At 26.4% G+C, this 22,267-nt stretch overlaps 1 protein-coding gene and 1 long non-coding RNA gene across 2 annotated transcripts; both read left to right on the top strand.

Moving 5' to 3' along the window:
* Window positions 1-371: 371 nt before the first annotated feature.
* Window positions 372-10,569, top strand: LOC145011262 (uncharacterized). The gene is made up of 10 exons (XM_078969950.1): window positions 372-378; window positions 1,580-1,741; window positions 1,831-2,076; window positions 2,185-2,620; window positions 2,760-3,688; window positions 3,805-5,022; window positions 5,150-6,477; window positions 10,026-10,184; window positions 10,266-10,337; window positions 10,474-10,569. The coding sequence occupies exons 1-10, from the start codon at window positions 372-374 to the stop codon at window positions 10,567-10,569; spliced, it is 4,653 nt and encodes a 1,550-aa protein (XP_078826076.1).
* Window positions 10,570-17,472: 6,903 nt separating this feature from the next.
* LOC145044384 (uncharacterized) lies at window positions 17,473-20,263 on the top strand. Its single transcript, XR_013681343.1, has 3 exons — window positions 17,473-17,963; window positions 18,264-18,389; window positions 18,642-20,263. It is a non-coding gene; the product is annotated as an uncharacterized LOC145044384 (long non-coding RNA).
* Window positions 20,264-22,267: the final 2,004 nt, after the last annotated feature.

Below are 22,267 nucleotides of genomic sequence, written 5' to 3'. Positions count from 1 at the left end.
ATATTTACTTATCTTCTGTAAATAACCTATATTCAACCAACTATTTCCTAATATTCTATACTCCCTTTTTAGATGAAATTTGAATATTAAACTAATTTTTAGTTGTAATCTTTTAAATTCCAAAAAATCAGGAAGAAAATTATATCTAATAAAGATCCAACAACAATAAAATCATATAATCGTAATCCTTTTCCAATATTCAAGCATATAATTTTACCTCAAAACGTGAAATCCAAAATTTTGAAACACCTCATTCGTCTTCTTAATGTTCAATTGTTTCTGCGATTTTTTTTTCATTAAGCTTACATCAAACTGCTTCATTAAAGTTGTAATCCTCATTCCAGTTCTACCTGCAAGATTTCCATATCCATATGTCAGGTTAGTATTATCATTTTAGATCACTTTGTTTTCTCTATGAATTTATGGTTGAAATTTACAACAATAATCAATATGCTGGAATAGATGTTTTTCTAATTGTAAAAAAATAATCTTGAATAGATACATAAGATCAATAAGCAATTTATAATCATCACGATTATCGTGTATCACACAATTTTACCTTCATTGATTCCATGGAGATCTAGGGTTTTAACCCCTGATATCATCCGAACCCACGATTGGTTGAAATTGGGGAAACAGTAGATTTAAATCGAATAAACCCTAGGTTGGAAATGAGGATGATGAGTCATGATGCTCATCAGGGAAATAATTGATTGTGGAACAGTAAGAAGGAGAGTCTACCTTCGAATCGTATTTTTCAATCTTGACGGAGACCAATTCGAACGATTACACGGTATCGTAGATCTCCATGATTTTTTAGGTTGCCTTTCATGCGTTGTAGATTGCGATCGATTTAGGGGGAATCGAGGACAGTCATTGACTGCTGATCTTCGACGACCGTCTATGGAAGATTGGAGTCGTTGTATACAAACATTCAGACTTCTTTTGATGGAGTTATTTCTGCAACTACAACACAATCTTCCGCTTCAAATCTTATTTTCGGACACATGTCTACAATCCGACTCATGTTAACTTTAATATCTTTATTTAAAGTCTCTTTTACACAATATAAACAAATATATTTTCTATTTTATACTGTTTCATATTTTTAAAATCTTCAATTTACTAATTTTTTTAAAATATATTATAAAAGAGTAAATTAATATTTGCAAATTTTGTTAAACATTTTAATAAACAAATTAATAAAGGTAACTTTTTAAATACATTTACTTTATTATCATTATTTATTTAATTCTAACTAACTTCAATTGTATTATATAAACATATTATGTACATAATTTCACATTTCATTTCCTAACCTATGTCTTCTTATGTAGAAAACAACAGTAACATGTACCACATGCAGGCCAAAGAGAAAAGAAGACAAAGAAAAATATATTTGGAAAATAAAAGATCGAAGAAAATAAAAACAATATCAAACGTTCCAAGTATATCATTACAGCATCTCTTCAAAAAAAACCATTAACTATAACCGTATTAGTATTTTATATTCCATCTTTTACTGTTATATAGTTGAATACATATATTTACAAGTTTTATAAGTTATTTCTATTTGCAGATCAATCAACCAACATTGTTCGTCAAACTCAAAATGTCAATTCATTTACAACACCTGCAAAGCATAACACAACCATACAATACTGTCCTTCCTTTACAGATGTTAGAACTCCATTTTCTAACATTACAAATGTTATAAATCCGTTATCTAACATTACGAATGGTAATTATTTATGGTTTTTAAAATATACTATTATCCATTATGTAAATATTTATTTATTTAGTTAACTATTTTATTTTTATTTTATTCAGATAACATTGGTTTCGATAAATATATCACTTCCAAGTTAGCAAAGAAAAGACAATACCATGTACTTTCAAATGATATGACATCAAAAAATGCATCTACAGTAACAACTTCTTCATCATCAATCAAGTTAAATCCAGGATGTCATAAATTAAAAACGAAGACAAGACATTTATCCCCTATCCCATTGATTGATTTGACAGAAGATGTAGAAAATATACATCAAGTGAACAATGAAAATCGTATAGTTGGTATCTCAAATGGTAATGAAAAAATAAAATCCATTTTACATTTCAGATACTATGTTCTATATAATTATAAAATTCATTGATATTTTATTCAACGCTTTTATTTTACAGAATATTTGGATCATGGTGATCAAGATGTTGTATGTCAAACATGTCGTGCAAAGTTATGGAGAAATGAATCCATTAGAGGTAAAGAAAATGGGAACACGGATTATTCATTATGTTGTGGTTACGGCAAAGTTCAACTTCCAGACTTAAAGAATGCACCCCCTACTTATGAAAGAATGTTTCGAAATATGGATTCAAAAAGCAAACACTTCATGAAAAACATTCGACGTTACAATTCAATGTTTTCTTTCACGTCGATGGGTGGTAAAATTGACTCTTCAATCACTAGAGGAAACGCTCCTTACATTTTCAGATTGGGTGGTCAAAATTATCATAGTATTGGAAGTCTTTTGCCAGCAAAAGGATCGGAACCAAAATTCTCTCAGTTATACATTTATGACACTGACAACGAAATTACAAATAGACAAAGATGTTTTCGGTATTTTCTCAAACTTCTTATTCATAATCTATTATTATTATTATTATTATTATATATATATATATATATATATATATATATATATATATATATATTATGTATATATTACTAATATTATGTATAAATTTATTTATTTTAGTGGTGAAAAAGATCAATCAACATCAACTGATAGTGATATTGTTAAAGATATTAAGGTGATGTTGGATTCAAATAATGTCTTGGTTAGATCTTATAGAATGGTAAGAGATACTTTTCAAAAAAATCCAGAAGTTGATATGAAATTACGACTTATCGGGAGAAGGGAGCAAGATGGAAGAACATATAACCTACCGACTGCTTCTGAGGTTGCTACTTTAATAATTGGTGACATTTCGGATTCAATCGAAAAGAGGGATATCGTCGTTCAAACAAAAAATGGTTGTCTACAACGTATCAGTGAATTGCATCCTTCGTACCTTCCTCTCCAATATCCATTGCTATTTCCATATGGGGATGATGGTTATAGTGTTGACATTCTTCATAGAGGTGTGTCATTTACGACCAACAGCAAGCGTGCGAAATGTACAATGAGAGAATATTTCGCTTATAGGATTCAAGACAGAGATCATTCGTTCTCTCTCATACTTAATTCAAGAAGGTTGTTTCAACAATTTCTGGTAGATGCCTATACTATGATGGAAACGGAGAGAATGTACTACATACGTAGGCAACAACATGTTCTTAGATGTGATTCTTATGAAAATTTACGTAACCAAAAAGCTCAAGGAACGACTGATATCTCGAATGTCGGCCAACGTGTCATATTACCTTCATCCTTTACCGGAGGTGCACGCTATATGCTGCAAAACTATTTGGATGCCATGTCACTATGTAAATGGTTTGGATATCCTGATTTCTTCATAACCTTTACGTGTAATCCCAAATGGCCTGAGATTAAAAGGTTTCTTAAGGATACTTCACTTCAACCAGAAGACAGACCTGATATACTATGTAGGTTGTTTAAGATCAAGCTTGATGCATTCATTAAAGACTTAAGGGAGAATCAAATTTTCGGCAAAGTTCAAGCATGTAATTAACACTATATTTTTAATTTTTTTATAAAACATTGATCTTATTATTATATTTTAAATATGTTTTGATATCTAATCACATTCTCTTTTATTTTTTGTCAAATTCTTTTACAGATGTTTATACCATTGAATTTCAAAAAAGAGGTTTGCCGCATAGTCATATATGTCTATTCATGCATTCTGACAACAAGCTACCAACTGTTGAACTTATCGATCTAATAATTTCATCAGAGATACCAGACAGAATTGAAGATCCTGAATTGTATTCACTTGTAAATGAGTTTATGATTCATGGTCCATGTGGAGCTGAAAATATGAATTGTCCATGCATGGTGGATAAAAAGTGCTCTAAAAACTTTCCAAAACAATTCATTAATCATTCGTCTGTTGATCAGAATGGTTTTCCGTTATATAGGCGAAGAAACGATGGTCATTTTGTAGCAAAATCAGGTGTAAGGTTGGATAATAGAAATGTTGTTCCATACAACAAATATCTATTGAAAAGATATCAGGCACATATTAATATTGAATGGTGCAATCAGGGATCTTCTATAAAGTATTTGTTTAAATACATAAATAAGGGTCCTGATAGAGCTACAGTTGCTGTTGTACCAACCAACAATGAATGTGAAAATAATGATGCGGTCGATGAAATAGCTGAATATTACGATTGTAGATATTTATCAGCATGTGAAGCATCATGGCGAATTTTTAGATATGATGTTCATTGCAGATATCCTTCTGTTGTTAGACTACCTTTTCATCTTCCTAATCAACAACAGATTGTATATGGCGAAGATGATGATATTGATGATGTTCTTAACAAACCTTCTGTTGCCGCTTCAAAGTTCACAGCTTGGATGGAGTGTAATGCAATCGACAGTGAAGCACGAAAACTCACATATGTTGAATTCCCTACAAAGTTTGTTTGGATATTAAATGGTCGGTTTTGGAAGCGAAGGAAAGTAGGAAAAGCCATCGGTAGAATTCATTCAGTTTCACCTAAACTAGGTGAAGCATATTTCTTAAGGATTCTTTTAAATAGAGTAAAAGGACCAACATCATTTGATGAAATTCGCACGGTAAATGGAGAAACACATTCTTCTTTTAGAGATGCCTGTTATGCACTCGGGCTATTAGATGATGACAAGGAATACATTGATGCAATTAAAGAAGCAAGTCATTCTGGATCTGGTTTTTATCTACGCTTTTTATTTGCTACATTGTTGATGTGTAATAGTATGTCTAAACCAGAGATCGTTTGGGAAAATACATGGGAATATTTGGCAGATGGAATTCTATATAGCCAACGACGAAGATTTAAGTCAGCAGGTATTACATTTTTTCTTATTTTTTAAAATTAATTTATTTTTATTTTTCAACACCCATTAAATAATTAGTAATGAAATTATTAAATATCAACCACGTATTTTATTAATTATTTAATATTTTCGTGCAGAATTGTCTCTCGGAGTAGATGAACTTAAGAACTTAACTTTGTTCGAAATACAACAAATTTTACTTCGAAACAACTCTACTCTCAAAAACTTCAAAAACATGCCATACCCAGATGTTGAATCCGTTTCTTCTTCAAACAATCGACTTATCACCGAGGAACTAGATTACGACATTCCCGTGATAAAGAATGACTATGATCGTATGTTTCTTGCATTAACAAATGAGCAACGGAACATTTTCCTAAACATCAAGAGTGCTATTCAACAAAATAAAGGAGGTGTCTTCTTTGTTTACGGGTATGGTGGAACGGGTAAAACTTTTTTATGGAAAACAATATCTGCAGCAATTAGATCTGAAGGAAATATTGTATTAAATGTTGCTTCAAGTGGTATTGCTTCCTTATTATTGCCCGGTGGTAGAACAGCACACTCTCGATTTATAATTCCATTTGAGCTTACAGAGGATTCTTTTTGTAACATAAATCCAGACGGTGAGTTGGCAAGCTTAATAAGGAAAACCTCTTTGATAATTTGGGATGAAGCACCTATGGTCCATAAGCATGCATTTGAAGCTTTAGATCGAACTTTGAAGGATTTATTAAGGTGCGTAAATTCAACCATCTCAAATATTCCATTTGGAGGGAAAGTTATTGTCTTTGGAGGAGATTTTAGACAAATTCTACCTGTTGTGCCGGGTGGCAGTAGACAGAACATTGTAAATGCTTCTTTGAGTTCTTCATATTTATGGGAACATTGCAAAGTCCATAGATTAACAAAAAGCATGAGGCTAACTGTTGGAAGGGATCAATCAGATATAGGAAAAATAAGAGATTTTGCAAATTGGTTGTTGGATATAGGAGAAGGAAAACTTGGTGGTCCGAACGACGGTGAAACGATTATCGATATTCCGGATGATATTCTCATTAATGATTCACATGATCCTATAGGTTCCTTAATTGAGTTTGTATATCCTTCAATTTTAGAGTACTATAGCGATATAAATTATTTCCAAAAAAGAGCGATACTTGCTCCAAAAAATGAAGTTGTCCAGGAAATAAACGACCGTTTACTTAAGAAGTTTCCAGGAGATCAAGTTGAATATTTAAGTTCAGACTGCATATGTGAATCCGAATTTCTCCAAGATCAATTTGATGCAAATCTATACTCTCCTGATGTATTAAATGGACTCAAAGTATCCGGTTTACCAAATCATAAATTAGTTTTAAAAATTGGTGTTCCAGTAATGTTACTGAGAAATATTGATCAGAAAAACGGCTTATGTAATGGCACAAGACTACAGGTGTTATCATTGGGCAAACGTGTTATTGAGGCACGTATAATAACTGGAACTAATATTGGAAATCGGACTTTTATTCCAAGAATGTCTTTAACTCCATCAGAAAAAAAGATTCCCTTCAAATTCACAAGAAGACAGTTTCCTTTGGCTGTATGTTTTGCAATGACTATTAACAAAAGTCAAGGACAATCGTTGTCAAAGGTTGGTCTGTTTCTGAAAGATCTAGTTTTTTCACATGGACAATTGTATGTTGCCTTATCTAGAGTTCAGAGTAGAGAGGGATTAAAATTATTAATTTTAGATAAAGATGGCAAACTCAGAAATAAAACTTCCAATGTTGTTTATAAGGAAGTTTTTCGAAATTTGTAGCCAACTTTTTTGTAACGTCGTTTTATTCAATTTTAGGAAATCACACTTAATCCATCATATTACTGTATTTTTTTATAATTACGTATTGTTGTATTTTATGTTAATTTCATTACACACATTGGTATTGTATCATCTGCATATGTCCAATTAGAATGATGAATAAAAAAAATAGTTTTCAAAAATCTTCATTCCTAATTAAATACTTCCCATTTAGTTAGTAATTAAATAATTACCAATAAAAAAATTATTTAAATATTCAATATTACAATTTATAAGTTATCAGAATTATTGATATAATATTTTATTAAATAATTAATTTTTAAATTCAATTCAAAAACAGCACCCGTGGGTTCCACGGGTTTTAACCTAGTATATATATATATATATATATATATATATATATATATATATATATATATATATATATATATATATATATATACTCTTTGTTCCAAAATTATTGTTTATGTTTGACTTTTGAAGTCTTTCCATGTCAATTTTGACCATAAATAATTTTATTTCTATTATACAACTTTTGATGAAACTTATAACAATGAAAATAAATTTAAAAAACAATCTATTCATCTATCTTGCATAAAAAATTATATAATAAAAAGTAAATTATTTGAGGTCAAAGTTGAATAAATGAGACTTAGAAAGTCAAATGTGGACAATAATTTTGCGACGGAGGGAATATATATATATATATATATATATATATATATATATATATATATATATATATATATATATATGTATATATACACACTAAACGAATTCCCGCACGTTGCGGCAGAGGTTAAAAATATATTGTTAGAATATTGAAATATAGATGCTTATAATGGCTATGTTATTGATATTAACTTTGAAATAATATATTTACACTAATATATATATATATATATATATATATATATATATATATATATATATATATATATATATGTATATAATGTCAACTATTTTGAACAATAATATTCATTGACATCAACCCATCTTCCTGATTAATAAAATTAAATATAGTTATCTATTTAGTATTATTTGTAACAATTATTATGATTGATTAATTTAAATTTTTTACTTATGCAATTATTTTCTAATTTAATTAATGATGTTCATTTAAAATACAATTTATTTGTAGCTAACATTATTTTATTTATAATTTGATGTTATTACAATTTAAAATTATTGTTCATTAATTTCAAACCAAATATTATTATTATTATTATTACGTTAAAGATGACTTTTAAGAAACATTTAATTTTATTATTCAAATATAAAACATATACTAAATAATAAAATGATAATATTGATAATTTGAATTTCAAAAGGGAGTTGCATGGACAATATGACATATGCATGATTTTTATAATTTGATTTGTTATTTATGACTATTGTTCGTTAATTTTAAAACCACTTATTATTATTAATAAGTGAAAGAAAACTTTTAAGAAACACTTATTATTATACTTAATATGTTAAACATATACTAAAATATAAAGTGGTAAGATAGATAATTTTCATTTTATAAGAGACTTACATGGATAATATTACATATCTATGATTTTTAATTAATTATTGTTTTGAAGTAACACAAACATGCAAACATATATACAATATTTAATAAAATATTATCTATATCATATTCCATAACATATGATCGATAACATGAATCTAATCTAATTTACATTAAAATTTCAACCACAACATACAATGATTTTCTTAAAAGAATTCTTGAACCAAGAAAAATAAAATAAAATAAATAATTAGTATATAACGGACTTACAAATTAAAAACTTGAACATAATAACATGGCTTCAAAAATGGTCCAAAACTCTCAACCCAACACGAAAACCTTTAGATTTGTTTTCTTTGTGAATTTTGTATGTGATTTGTATTTGTGTGTCTAGTCAAAGAGATTGACCTTGTATAGTAGACTATCCATTAATTGTTTATTAAACATATTATATAAGTTATAAAATCTTTGAATGGTTAAACACTATTAAGAGACTTTTAAATGGTATTCATTCAAATTGGAGGTTTCAAATGAATATGATTTGAGTAAAAATGCCTTATAAGAGTTTTAAATGAATGTGGTAAAAGGAAAAACACTTCATTTATAATTATATTGGTCAAATCCCCGCGCGTTACGTGTGAATATAATTATTTATACATGTAAAACCAATATCAATAGTAAAACAAACTCTATAGTTAACATATTAGTTTTATTGATTTTAACATATTTATATCATTAGTTATTTCTACTATTAATTCATGATTTTATAGACTGTTTTATGTTGTGTAAATTATATATCAAACATATATTGATTTCTATCTATAAAAAAATAAAGTTGTATGAAAAATTAAATACTACGACTTTTGAAGATTTTATAGAACGTTTTAAGTAGTGGATATTATATATAAAATGTATGTCGATTTGTACATAAAACAAATAACAAACACTTTAGTATGAAAAACACTATAACTTTTAATAAAATAAAAACACTACAACATTATAATATTTACATCAAACAAAACTTATTAAACACTTATAAAATCATTCAAAACAAATATTTAGAAATCAGCATACATTTTATATATAGAAACATTGTTATAAAAAATTTGTTTTGAAATAACCATTTATGCGACAAAACATATATATTTTTTAGAACTCTTTAATTTTGAATCACAAATACTACAAGAAAAACGCGATTTTGCTAGGGAAGGTCGCTATGGAACGTATTTTCGTTGTTAATCTGCAATGAACCGTGTTATGGAATGTCGTTCCATAGCAATGTTGCTACCACATTGTCTACGGATTTTTTTCCTGGTAGCTAGAATGGGACTTGCTATGGAAAATGCTACCGACTCCATATCTGTTGGTATTATGCTACTGATAGTTCTATGCAACAAAGAGTAGATCCAAAAGGGTACGCTTGGGGAAAAGTAAGCAAAGAAATGCGCGAATTATATTCGGAGGAGTTTCAGGTAATTAACTATATGTGCTAAATTGTTGTTTGGTAAAAGTTTACACTTAAACTTATGTATATATTGTTAATGTGTAGAAAAAATGTTGTTGGGATGAAACAATAGACTCGCTGGTGAGGTAAGCTTGGGCAAGGAAAGCGGCAGAAAGTTATGGTCAATATCTCTTCAACATGCGGAGCCCAAAAAGAAACAAACATGGCTTTAAACCAACACATATTCCACAGGAAGTCTGGAACTCCTGGAAAGTAAAATGGAATACAGAAGAATACAAGCTAAAATCTGAGCAAAACAAGAAAAATAGGTGTAACGGTGTGGCTGATGGAGTAGCGAAACCTAAACATAACGCTGGATCCGCAAGTCATTTGAAGATAGCTTCTGATTTGGTAATTTTTTATATGGTACATCATATGGACGTTTATATATGTTTATCTGTATATTTGAAATTTTATATGGTATTTATGCAGAAGAGGAAATTAGGATGTGATCCACCTTATAGTGAATTGTTCCTATATATACACACGGAGAATCACGATGGTGTCACTTTCACAAATGAAAAAAGATAGACAAATTCATGTAATATTCATTTCAGTGTTAGACTTTTATATTGTAGCTAGTCCATAATATTTTTCATAAATTTGATATCTTTTAACTTATATTATTTTTATATTGTAGGCAGCGTATACAGAAAAACGAAAAGAGTTGGAAGCTAAAGGTATTGAATTTGAGGAGGACAAGCTATTTTATACTGTTGTTGGTGGTCATGATTAAAAAAAATAGACTTCATGGATTAGGCTCTTTTGTAAAGGCGGTCCCCAATAGGAATGATAAAACGGATGTATCTTACATTCCGAAAAAAATGATGAAATAGAAGAAATGAGGGAGATTGTTGCTAAACAAAAACAACAAAACGAAGAGCTTAAAGAAATGATGAACGCCCAACAAGAAGAAAACAACGCAAGGGTCGGGCATCTTGAAAAACAATTTCAAACGACATTGGATCTTATTAATATCTTTACAAATCAACAACAGTAGTAGCTTGATATATGTTTATTGTAGAATATTTATTTTAGATTAGCAACTTTCCTTTTTCCATGTAACAAAATAATTATTGTATTATTTTATGATATAATGCTTTTGATTTTTTTTGTTATTTTTGTTTTTCATATATTACTACAAAATAATTTGGATATAATTTATAAATCAATTATCTATCGGTCCATATGGAATTTGGTATGAAATATACACCATGAAAATTTCTAGGGTTTCATGACCACGGAATTTGCAAGTCATCAAACGAAATTTGCTAGGGATTCAATACAACGGAATTTGCTACGAAATCACCACCACAGAATTTGCTACAGAATGAACACCACATAATTTACTAGGAAATGACCACCACAAAATTTTCTAGAGAATGACCACCACGGAATTTGCTAAGGAATTACCACCATAGTATTTACTAGGGAATGACCACTAAGGAATTTACTAAGGATTCACCACCATAGAAGTTGCTAGGGATTCACCACCACAGACTTTGTGATGGAATAACTACCACAGATTGTGTGACGGAATCCTACTACGGAATACACGACAAAATATCATCTACCACGGATTTCATTTCATTGTCACATTTCTGACGGAAGTATCGTTTCTGTTGCAAACCATCGCAACATCTTTTTTAGGGACTGCAATGGGCCTTTGCAAATTCGATAGCAAATCATCTTTAGCAACGGAATCATCTTTTCGCAATGGATTCCTTCCGTAGCAAAATCACGTTTTTCTTGTAGTGAAATCTTTTCAAACATATGATTTTTTTAATCAAAACTTACTTATATACTACTAATATAGCTACAATATGTATAATAGATAAGTATAAAATAAAAAAAGCATTGCACATTAATAACCATAAGTTTATAAAACTTTTGAATGTAGTGGAAAATATAAAGACAAATTACATTAAATTTAAATAAAAAACTATTAAGTTGTAGTGGACGTTTTAAACTCTTGATTTATGCCCAATAATATAATATAAATATTAACAATTATATGTTATAAAAACATTATTATAAGTTTTAATCATTGAAATAATAATTTTTATACTAATTTATAACTAACATTATAATAATTTTAAGTATATAATAAAAAAGATATAAAAAGTTGTGTTTGTATCACCTTGAATTAAGTTTTTGATTTAAAATTATTTTAAACTATATATATTTTTAGTTAATTTATAAATAATTTATTTGAATATTTTTTTCCTATATTATTATTATTATTATTATTATTATTATTATTATTATTATTATTATTATTATTATTACTTCAAATAAAAATAATTTTTTAATATAATATAATATATTCTTTAGTTTGACGTTATTTAAAACAGTTATTACTTTTTTTACAAATTAAAAACTACTTATTTGAAAATTTTTATTATTATATTTTAAAAATATTATCATACTGTTTATTGTACTTTCATCTTTTTCCTTAAAACTATGAAATATTGGAAGAGAATGAACAATGAAAATAAAATGGTGATTTGAATTTCAAAATAGTAATTGTTATGTATTGCGACAATCTTACAAAAATATATGTTAAGAATGGGTTAAGGGTTACAAATCATAATATTTCAATTAATCATAAATTAATATGTAATCTGCAAATTTCTTATATAGGCTAAATATTTTATTTAAATCATCAATTAAATAGCATGATTGAAGAGTTTTAAGAGTTACAAATCATAATATTTCAATTAATCATAAATTAATTTGTATAAGTTGAATAATATTGGAAGTTTCAAATGCATGAGTTTCAAGGAAAAATGATATTGAAGTTTCAAATGCATGAGGTTCAAGGAAAAATGTTACATTTATAAGATACTATGCGAATATTCGTGCGTTGCGCAGAATACAACATTGAAATCTTTACAAATATATGTTTTTTAAATATATCAATGATGATGTTGTTAGTTTTTATATAATAAATCTTATAATAAGTTGATATAAACATTGTTTGTTTTGAATTATATAATAATGTAGATATCTTTTAAAATTATATAATCTCAATTGTCTCAATGGCTTATACCTGCAGGTTACTTATGAGTAAAATTAAATACAATCTATGGTTTAATGATATTTATAGTTGTTGTTATGATTAGTTATTTTTAAAAAGTTTATTTGCTTAAGATTTTAATTTTTATCATTATAATTATTTAAAACATCAAACATTGTTTTTATTTTTAAAGGTAATAATACAATTTTTTATGTATAATATTACTTTTAACTATCGTTGTTGTAAGTTATTTTAAATAACGTATTTGAAAACTCTTAATTATTTTAATTTGGTTTCTGAAACTTAACTTTTTTAAAATTTAGTTGATGAATATTTTTAGTTTATTTGATTGTAATTATTTAAAACAACAAACATTGTTTTTGTTTTTAAATATAACATTATAATATTTTAATATAATATTACTTTTAAATATTCTTATTGTAAGTTGTATGTAAGCTACTTATTTGAAATTTTTTAATGATTATAAAATATAGTTTCATAGTTTTTGTTAATTTGGGATTACAATTTAGATTTAACACTATAATTTATAACTTTTAACTATTTATAGAATAGTTTATCGATTTTTTCAATTTAATTGAAAATTTGATTTAAGTTAACCGTTTAATATTATATTGAATTTAATAATTTAACTATATTGCATAAAATCATAAATTGTACAAAATTTGTTTCTTTCAAATGTCAATAGTTCACATACAACAACATATCTAAACTAATAAGTTAACTATAATATATATATATATATATATATATATATATATATATATATATATATATATATATATATTCATAATTTTATAAATAGAAGTAAAATATAACATTTAATATTGTAGTTTAGTTAATTTATTATTAAAATGTAGTTTTTGCATTAATTTAACATTATTAACCCATTTATAATAATTATTAGAAAGAAATTGAAAAGTCATGGAGGTTTCAAATGCATGTGGTGCAAGTAAAAATGTCTCCTTTATATAAATTCAAAATATATGTTGTTTAAAAAAAATGTCATAGTTAACTTTGATATAATAACTCTTATACTAATTAAGTATAAAATATTGATTATTTTGAATTATATTATCATATTAAATCTATTAAAACTATATAGGCTTAATCCTCTCAATGGACTCTATCAGCGTGTTACTCATAAATAAAATTAAATAGAGTATATGAATTAATGTTATTTATAGTTGTTATTATGATTAATTACTTTAAAAAATAGATTTTAAAAACTACATTTAATTAAAATTTTAATTTCTATTACTATAGTTATTGAAAACATCAAACATTCTTTTTGTTTTTAAAGGTAACAATATTACTTTTAATTATTATTGTTGTAAGTTATTTGTAAGTTACTTATTTAGAAACTATTAGTGTTTATAAAAACAGTTTTAGGAAATATTTTAATTGATTTGAGATTACAATTTAGTTTTTTACGTTAAACACTATAATTTATAACTTATATCTAGTTACAAAATAGTTATTGGATTTTATTTAAGTTTAATTGAAATTTCCATTTAAGTTAATACTTTAACATTGTATTTAAATTAACAACTTAAATATTTTATACAAATTATTCTAAAAGTGTGGCTTTAAACTGACAATTTAAGAAATAACATATCAAAACTAAGTAGATGTAAAATATGTTAATTTAATATTCAAGTTTTGTTAATTTTAGGATTACAATTAGCGTTTTACATCTCTTTAACATTATTAACCAATGTATAATCATTATCAGAAAGAAACTGAAAAGTAATAAAAGTTTCACATACATGCAGTAAAAAGAAAAATATATCTTTCAGATTTACACGGAAAATTTAAAATATTCACAACTTTTAGTTAGTTAATTTTTTAAAGCGGTACAAAACAAACGATAATATTTAACATATCTAATTAAATATTATCTACATCACGGTATATAACATATGATCTAATATATATTAACTATTAAAGCACAAAATACAACAATTGTATTAAAAGAATCCACAAAGAAAGAAAAGTATAAAAATAATTACTATATAACAAACTTACAAATTAAAAGCTATAACATAATAATATATCACAAAAGTGGTCATAAGACTTCAAACCAACACAAAAACTTTTAAGCTTGTTTTCTTTATAGTAAACGCTTCATTAAGTGCTTATTAAACATAATATAAGTTATAAAACCTTTGAGTGTTAAATCATTATTAATAAGACTTTTGAGTTGTATTAGTTAAAAGATGTGGGTTTCAAATGAATGTGGTTTGAGCAAAAAAAATTTCTATGTGGTCTTGGGAGTTTCAAATGCATGAGGTTCAAGGAAAAATGCTAGTTTTATAAGGTACTATTAACCTCACGCGTTGCGCAAGAATGCATTTAAGTGGTTAAAATAACTATGAGAAAAATAGAAATATGTTAAAATTTACGTTTTTAGTCATGTTTAGGGCATTAACCGAATTGTCAAATAACATAAAAATTCATCAAATCATATGTTGATACTATCTAATATAGTTCATACCTTATAAACTTTACTTTTACTTTTATAATATCCAATATATATTATAAGTTTTTGTGTAACATTAATATAATCTACTTTTATTGTGTTTGATAATATTTCTTGGATAAAATAAGATATAAGTTGTTTTGAATGAGCTATTAATAAACAATATTGAACTAATAAACTTTGTATTATACTATTTATATTACACCAAAACATCCAAGGTTTCATATATGAACTTTCAAATATTAAACATTGAAATTAAGAGATAGGTTATACAAAATATATCATTATAAATAAATGTCATCAAGATTTTTAAAATAAGTCGATTAGTAAATATGATATTTAATTTTAATTACATATTTTGCAAGGCGTACATTTGACTTTATGTTGGTGCGCCGAAAATCCTCTTCCTTAATTTTTACCTAAAAAATTAAGGTGAATAGGAATATAAAATAGATATTACTAAGCATTAATATAAATAATTTAAAAGGATATGTGGATCTCCTACCATCGGTTAAAGACAACATATCTCTCTAGTGGTATCGATTCCTATGTGAAATTGAAGTAGTCATTCTATATACACATTTTTTCTAATTACATAAACAAATATGAGTAATTAAACATAAAAATGTTATCTTTATGTAGGAAAAATGTTTTAGTTAACCAACAGATTAAATAATATAAGTTTAAGAGTTAGGAGTTTCAAAACATTAATATTTTTATTAATTGATCAATTAGTAACACATGTTGAAATTTTACAATCATTATTAAAAAACATTTGAAATATTAGATTTTAAATGAAATTTGGTTGAAGTGTTTTGACCTCTATTATAATATATATATATATATATATATATATATATATATATATATATATATAGAGAGAGAGAGAGAGAGAGAGAGATGGAAAGTATAACATATGTATGACTATGTATGAGTGTTAATTAATTATCTTTTTGAAACAGTACAATTACAAAATAAAAAAAAAACATATTTAAAATATTTAATTAAATACTTTCGACATCACCCTATATAACATATGATCAATATATTAACGATTAAACCATAATATAAAATGACTGTATTACAATAATCCAAAAGCGAAGAAAATATAAAAACGAATTAGCATAACAAACTTACAAATTAAAAGCTCTAATATAATAGCATATCTCCAAAAGTGGTCATAAGACCTCAACCCAACACAAAAACCTTTAAGTTTGTTTTCTTTCTAAAATTTGTATATGATTTCTATGCATGTCTTCCTAAAAGATTGGTCATTTTATAGTAAAACTTTTCACTAAATGGTAATTAAACATAATATAAGTTATAAAACTTTTGAGTGTTCATAATTAAGAAAACTTTTGAGTTGCATTAGTAAAAAAAGGAGGTTTCAAATGAATATGGTTTGAGGATGTAAAAAAAAGGGTGTTTCAAATGCATGAGATTCAAGAAAAAATGTTAGCTTTATAAGTATGTATGATAAAGAAGATAAAGATATATATATATATATATATATATATATATATATATATATATATATATATATATATATATATATATATATATATATATGGGTAAAGTGAATATACCTAACAACCTTATATAAGCTTAGGTACCTAACCACAGTATATTACATTGTTTTGCATTATATTTCCATTGCAATCGTCTAAGGTTCTTAAATTTTAACCATTAATTTGATTTACTTCCAAGATTTTCAGACATTCACCATTATATTCTTCATACACCATTTGATTTGTAATGGTAGTATATGAAGCCCACCAGGGGGTCTCCGATAGAGAGACGTCATTTGAAAGAAGATAATGATAAAAGTCCAAAGATTTTGGAAGCAATCAAGTTATGAGGTTGAATTCTAATAACTTTGGGTGATTACAATGCAAATATGATACAAAATTACGTAGTATGATGTGGTTAGGTACTTAAACTTATATAAGGTTGTTAGGTAGATTCACTTTACCCTATATATATATATATATATATATATATATATATATATATATATATATATATATATATATATATATACATATATTATTAATATATATTAAGAATATTCAACTTTTCTTGAATTTTAAGAGGTATCATTTTTATTGCAACATGTACAAACATACCAAGCTACGTCAAGAAAAAAAAAAGAAAAAAAAAAACATACCATGGCTTTCCTATTCCTCACATCTGGCCTCAAATTAGATCCAAACCGCTCTCACTTTACCCATTCACTCCCACATCTTCTCTCCACAAACTCTAAACCAGTCAGTCACCATCTCCCACCATACCACCGCATAGTTAGATCTTTCCCATGTTTCCCCCCGACTTCCACCCCTTCTCTAAAAATACCTAGCCACGATAAATTCCCCCATCTCCTCCTTCCCTTGATATGCATTCTCCGTCCTCCCCTTCATTTTCTCTTTCTGGATAGTATCATCATATTTTTCGTGTTCGGTTAACTTCGTTTATAATATTTGTTTCTTTTTTGTTTCTGTGTGGCTTTGATTTGATGTCCGCTTTCCATTTTGTTGCTTCAGATCAATGAACATGTTTAGTATTATGACTTGAACGAGGCATATGACGAACAAGTTTAGTATTTGATTTCCAGGTAACCCCTGTGACTATGTTCTTAGTATCACAATTGGCTAATTCAATATGTTTCTGGGGTATTTTTTGATGTTTTGGCTGAAGTTTTCAAGTCGAGATTTCTATTTCTTGAGGCTGGGAAAGTCAATTTCTTAATATTTCAATATGTTGAATTGATCCGTGTCCATTTTTTTCGGCTTCTTGTATTCTGCTACAAAACTAAAATTTTTATTTAAAAGTGCAAGACATGAAAATAATATGTTTTTATCTCCAAAGCAAAGTTGAGTATGATAAATTTTTAATATTTTATCTGATGTTGCAGGGTTGGAGGAAGAATTGATCGAAGCAGTGAAATAAATGGATGAAACCATCGAGCACATAAAGTGTTTGTAGAAATGCCTGAGAGAAAACAAGAAATGAGTATGATGTATGAGCACGAAAACAAAAGGTAAGTATAAACACTAAGGAATCTTTCTTTATGCTCTCTCTTTTTACAGAAAATTTCGCATTGGTTTTTTTAGTTTTGATTTTATGACATACTCAAATTTTCTTTATGCTCTCTCTTACAGATGTGGTACTTAGTCACTTATGATATATCAATGTTTTAAACGAGACCATGACATTGGAGTTAATTGTTTTTTGTTGTTGATTATGTAGAAATTAGTATCTATACTATTTCCATGTTCTTGACATTTAACAGGGATTAGCTAAAGCTGAACCATAAATTCAAGGTACAAACAAGGAAAAGTAAGTTGATTTGTTGCTGATAGTAAGAGTAAAAGCTCATTAGGTATGCTCCTATGTTTTTAATTCTTTAATCGGAACCTAAGGGCCTCATACATTACATGTTTCACTAGGTTTGCTCTGGTTCTTGACCAACTGGTGGTACAAACGTTTTGTTTTTTTTACTTCAAATAGTTACTACTCTAAATGGGTAAAGTTATTAAATTTCAATAGTTAATGTATGAATAAGAAAAAAAATTGGAAAGGTTAATGTTGAAATGATTAAAGTTCAATATTGTAATAGAAAAGAAAACCGGACATAAAAAAAATAACATGATTAAAAAAACACTATAATGGAAGTATGGTGCTATTTCTCGCATTAGCTTAACAAAGAAAAATGAAAAGAATTGAAATTATAATCATGTTATAGAAAGAAAAAGTAAGATTCCTTAAAAAACAATTTATTTTTTTCAATATGATCAAAGCTTTGTGATGACCGAGTTTCCTTGAATGCAAACATTAAACTTGTTTTCTGTTTTGATCAATGGACCATTGAGGTATAATATTTAAAATTAGGAAAAGGGTACCCTGCTATTTCTTAAGTTTTTGTCTGAGTTTTGTTTAAAATGCCCATGATGTTTGGGTAAAAATTTTCATTAATGTTGTTGATGTTATGGTTTCCATTTGACTTATACCCCTGATTTGCAAGCTACGTTTATTTGGTATCAATGTTAGTGGACTAATCTGCCCCAGAAGTCTTCAAGCTTGGTTTGTGTTGCTTCTTTTAGCCTTAACCCTTAGTTGGTGCAGTTGAAATTTTTGCTTGAGCAGATTTGGGAAAAATCTATAGTTGAAATAATGATTATTTAGTGATAATATTATAAAAATATTAATAATTTAGTTCAAGTTCTGAATGTGTAAATTAAAAAAGAAAGTTGGGTGTTTTTATTCACTAAACAAACTTATTGTTATTTGTAATTTAATATTTAAGAAAAATTAGCATATAATTATATGGATATCAAGAGACAAATGATGTATTACAAAGTTTTTTTACTTGTAATCATTTTTAGAGTTCAAGGAAACGAGGGTTGTCATTGTGATCCACATCATGCTTCAAAAAGTTTTTGAAATAACAATGGCCTAAGATGTTATGAGTTTTAAAATTACAATGCCTAGAAAGGGAAGAATTTAAAGGTACGTTGTTTTAAAAGAATGTTATTAATTATAGTGCTTCTTGGAATCTTTTTAATTTTAAAGGTATCATAAGCTCAAGAGTGTAAAGAGTTGATATGCATGAGATGTATATACATGATTAATAATCAAGCATAGAAGAGAAGACTTCAAGCCTGCAAGGGGAAAAACCATGTTTGTTTTTTCAGATGAAAGATCAATAAGTATGGAAGTTATAGATATGCTAGAGTTTACGTTTTAAGGATAAATAAGTAAAAATTATTGTCTTTTTATTTTCTTTCTTTTAGAAATATTACATGTGGATGATTACGAGGTCTCTGATTGGTGGTTTAGGAAGTTGAAGATGTATTAACCGAGTAAAGTTTGCCGACAAATGAATTCAATATATACAAATGCACATCAAACGTATTTGAATGGTAATTAGATATACAATGATGATATAAACTTACTCAACAAATATATACCAAATTCATTACCGATAAAAATATGTTAAACTTCTTATTGAGTATACGAATAAAAGCAATTATACTTGCTATGTTAATGATAATTCAGTTATTAGTTAGGATGCTATGAAAACAATTTTCATGAAATTCATGCTATAAGAAATGGTTTTCATAAATTCATAGTTTTCTTTAATAAAGATGGATGCTATTATATTGTTATAATTATAACTAAGGGGTGTTTGAAAATTTTCAATTGTCTAATTTATGAAATTTGACTTATTATTAGGATATCAATTGCATAAGTTGCTCTTATCCAAATGCCTTATTTAGTTTATATCCTTGTGGAACTAATAAAAATAAATAAATAAACTTAGTCAAACGCCCCTTAATATAATATATTAATATAAATAACTAATAGAATCTTAATTACTAAGATGTTTGTTTTTTGTCTGCAGATCTGTATGACCTCTTTTGTCTGCGCCATGCAGACCACGCATAGACATTAACCTTTGCAGACTGTTTGTTTTTTGAAGACTGTAGACTTAAAAATATCTGCGTGTCCTCTTCTTGGCGCAGATGTGAACCAAAGTCTTTTAACATCTTCAGACATCTTCTAGCCTAAAAAATACAAATATCTATATTTTTTAAGGTTTTTTTTTTTTTAAAAAAATTATATTTTTTCCAACTTTATTAATAATAAAATATTTGAAAAAAATTACAATACTTAAAAAAAACGTTCAACGACACAAACATGATATTTTTGACAAATTTATAAATAAAGATTTATTACAATAATAATCGTTGAAGTTGTTTATATAAATATGAAAAAAAATCATAATATATTCTTATAGTTTTTTGCCAAATTTTGTAAAACATTATTTAATACAATATCGTCAATTTCTCGGGAAAATATTTATGGTATGTTTTTAATGGATTTAATTGAAAAAATCGAAGTTTATTTTCATCTATTTATGTGTCAAATTCTTTAATCCCTAATTATAATGTTTAGTTGAAACTTTGCAACCAAAATTGTTGGTTTTTATCATTATATACGTTAAATTATACCATTTTTATTTTTATTTTTTATATAATAATACAATAAAGTTGATCTAGATTTGTTAATTATTTATAAGAAAGTCATAAAAATATTAAAAAAATCACTTTAAATTTTAAAAAAAAATCAGTTTATTTTAGTAGCCCACAGATGTTAAAAAAACAAATAATCTTCTTTTTTTAGATTGCATTTTGGTCTATTTTTTCTACTGCAGAGGTCTACAAATGTGGTCCGCAGACTGCAGACATTTCATCTAAAAAAACAACACCACCTAACAAAGCAAATATAAATACTAACGTGGATGAAATTAACCGATGCATGGTTCAAGAAGAGATAATGCATAAAAATCTAATATATATATATATATATATATATATATATATATATATATATATATATATATATATATATATATATAGATTCAGTTTCATTTGAGACCATTCTAATTTTGTGAGACCGTGAGACCAAATCTAAAAATAATTTTAAAATGCAAAATAAATGGAAAAATCCAAAAATTCTTTTTTTAAATATTATTTTCAGAACTTGAATTAACTAAAAAAAATTTAAAAATAAAAAAAATCACGTTTTTTTTTTTTGAAAAATACGTGAAATATTCTAAATAGAATATTACACTGACATATTCTAAAAAATAATTTTAAAATGCAGAATAAATGGAAAAATCTAAAAATTCTTTTTTTAAATATTATTTTCGGAACTTGAATTAACTTAAAAAATAAAAAAAAATCCTCTTTTTTTTTTTTGAAAATACGTGAAATATTCAAAATAGAATATTACACAGTACATATTCTAAAAATAATTTTAAAATGCAAAATAAATGAAAAAATCAAAAAATTCTTTTTTTAAATATTATTTTCGGAATTTGAATTAACTAAAAAAATTTTAAAAAAAATAAAA

This window comes from Lactuca saligna, chromosome 1 (assembly GCF_052625555.1).
Source record: "Lactuca saligna cultivar CGN05327 chromosome 1, ASM5262555v1, whole genome shotgun sequence".
NCBI lineage: Eukaryota > Viridiplantae > Streptophyta > Magnoliopsida > Asterales > Asteraceae > Lactuca > Lactuca saligna.
This window is presented reverse-complemented; position numbering and strand designations above follow the sequence as displayed.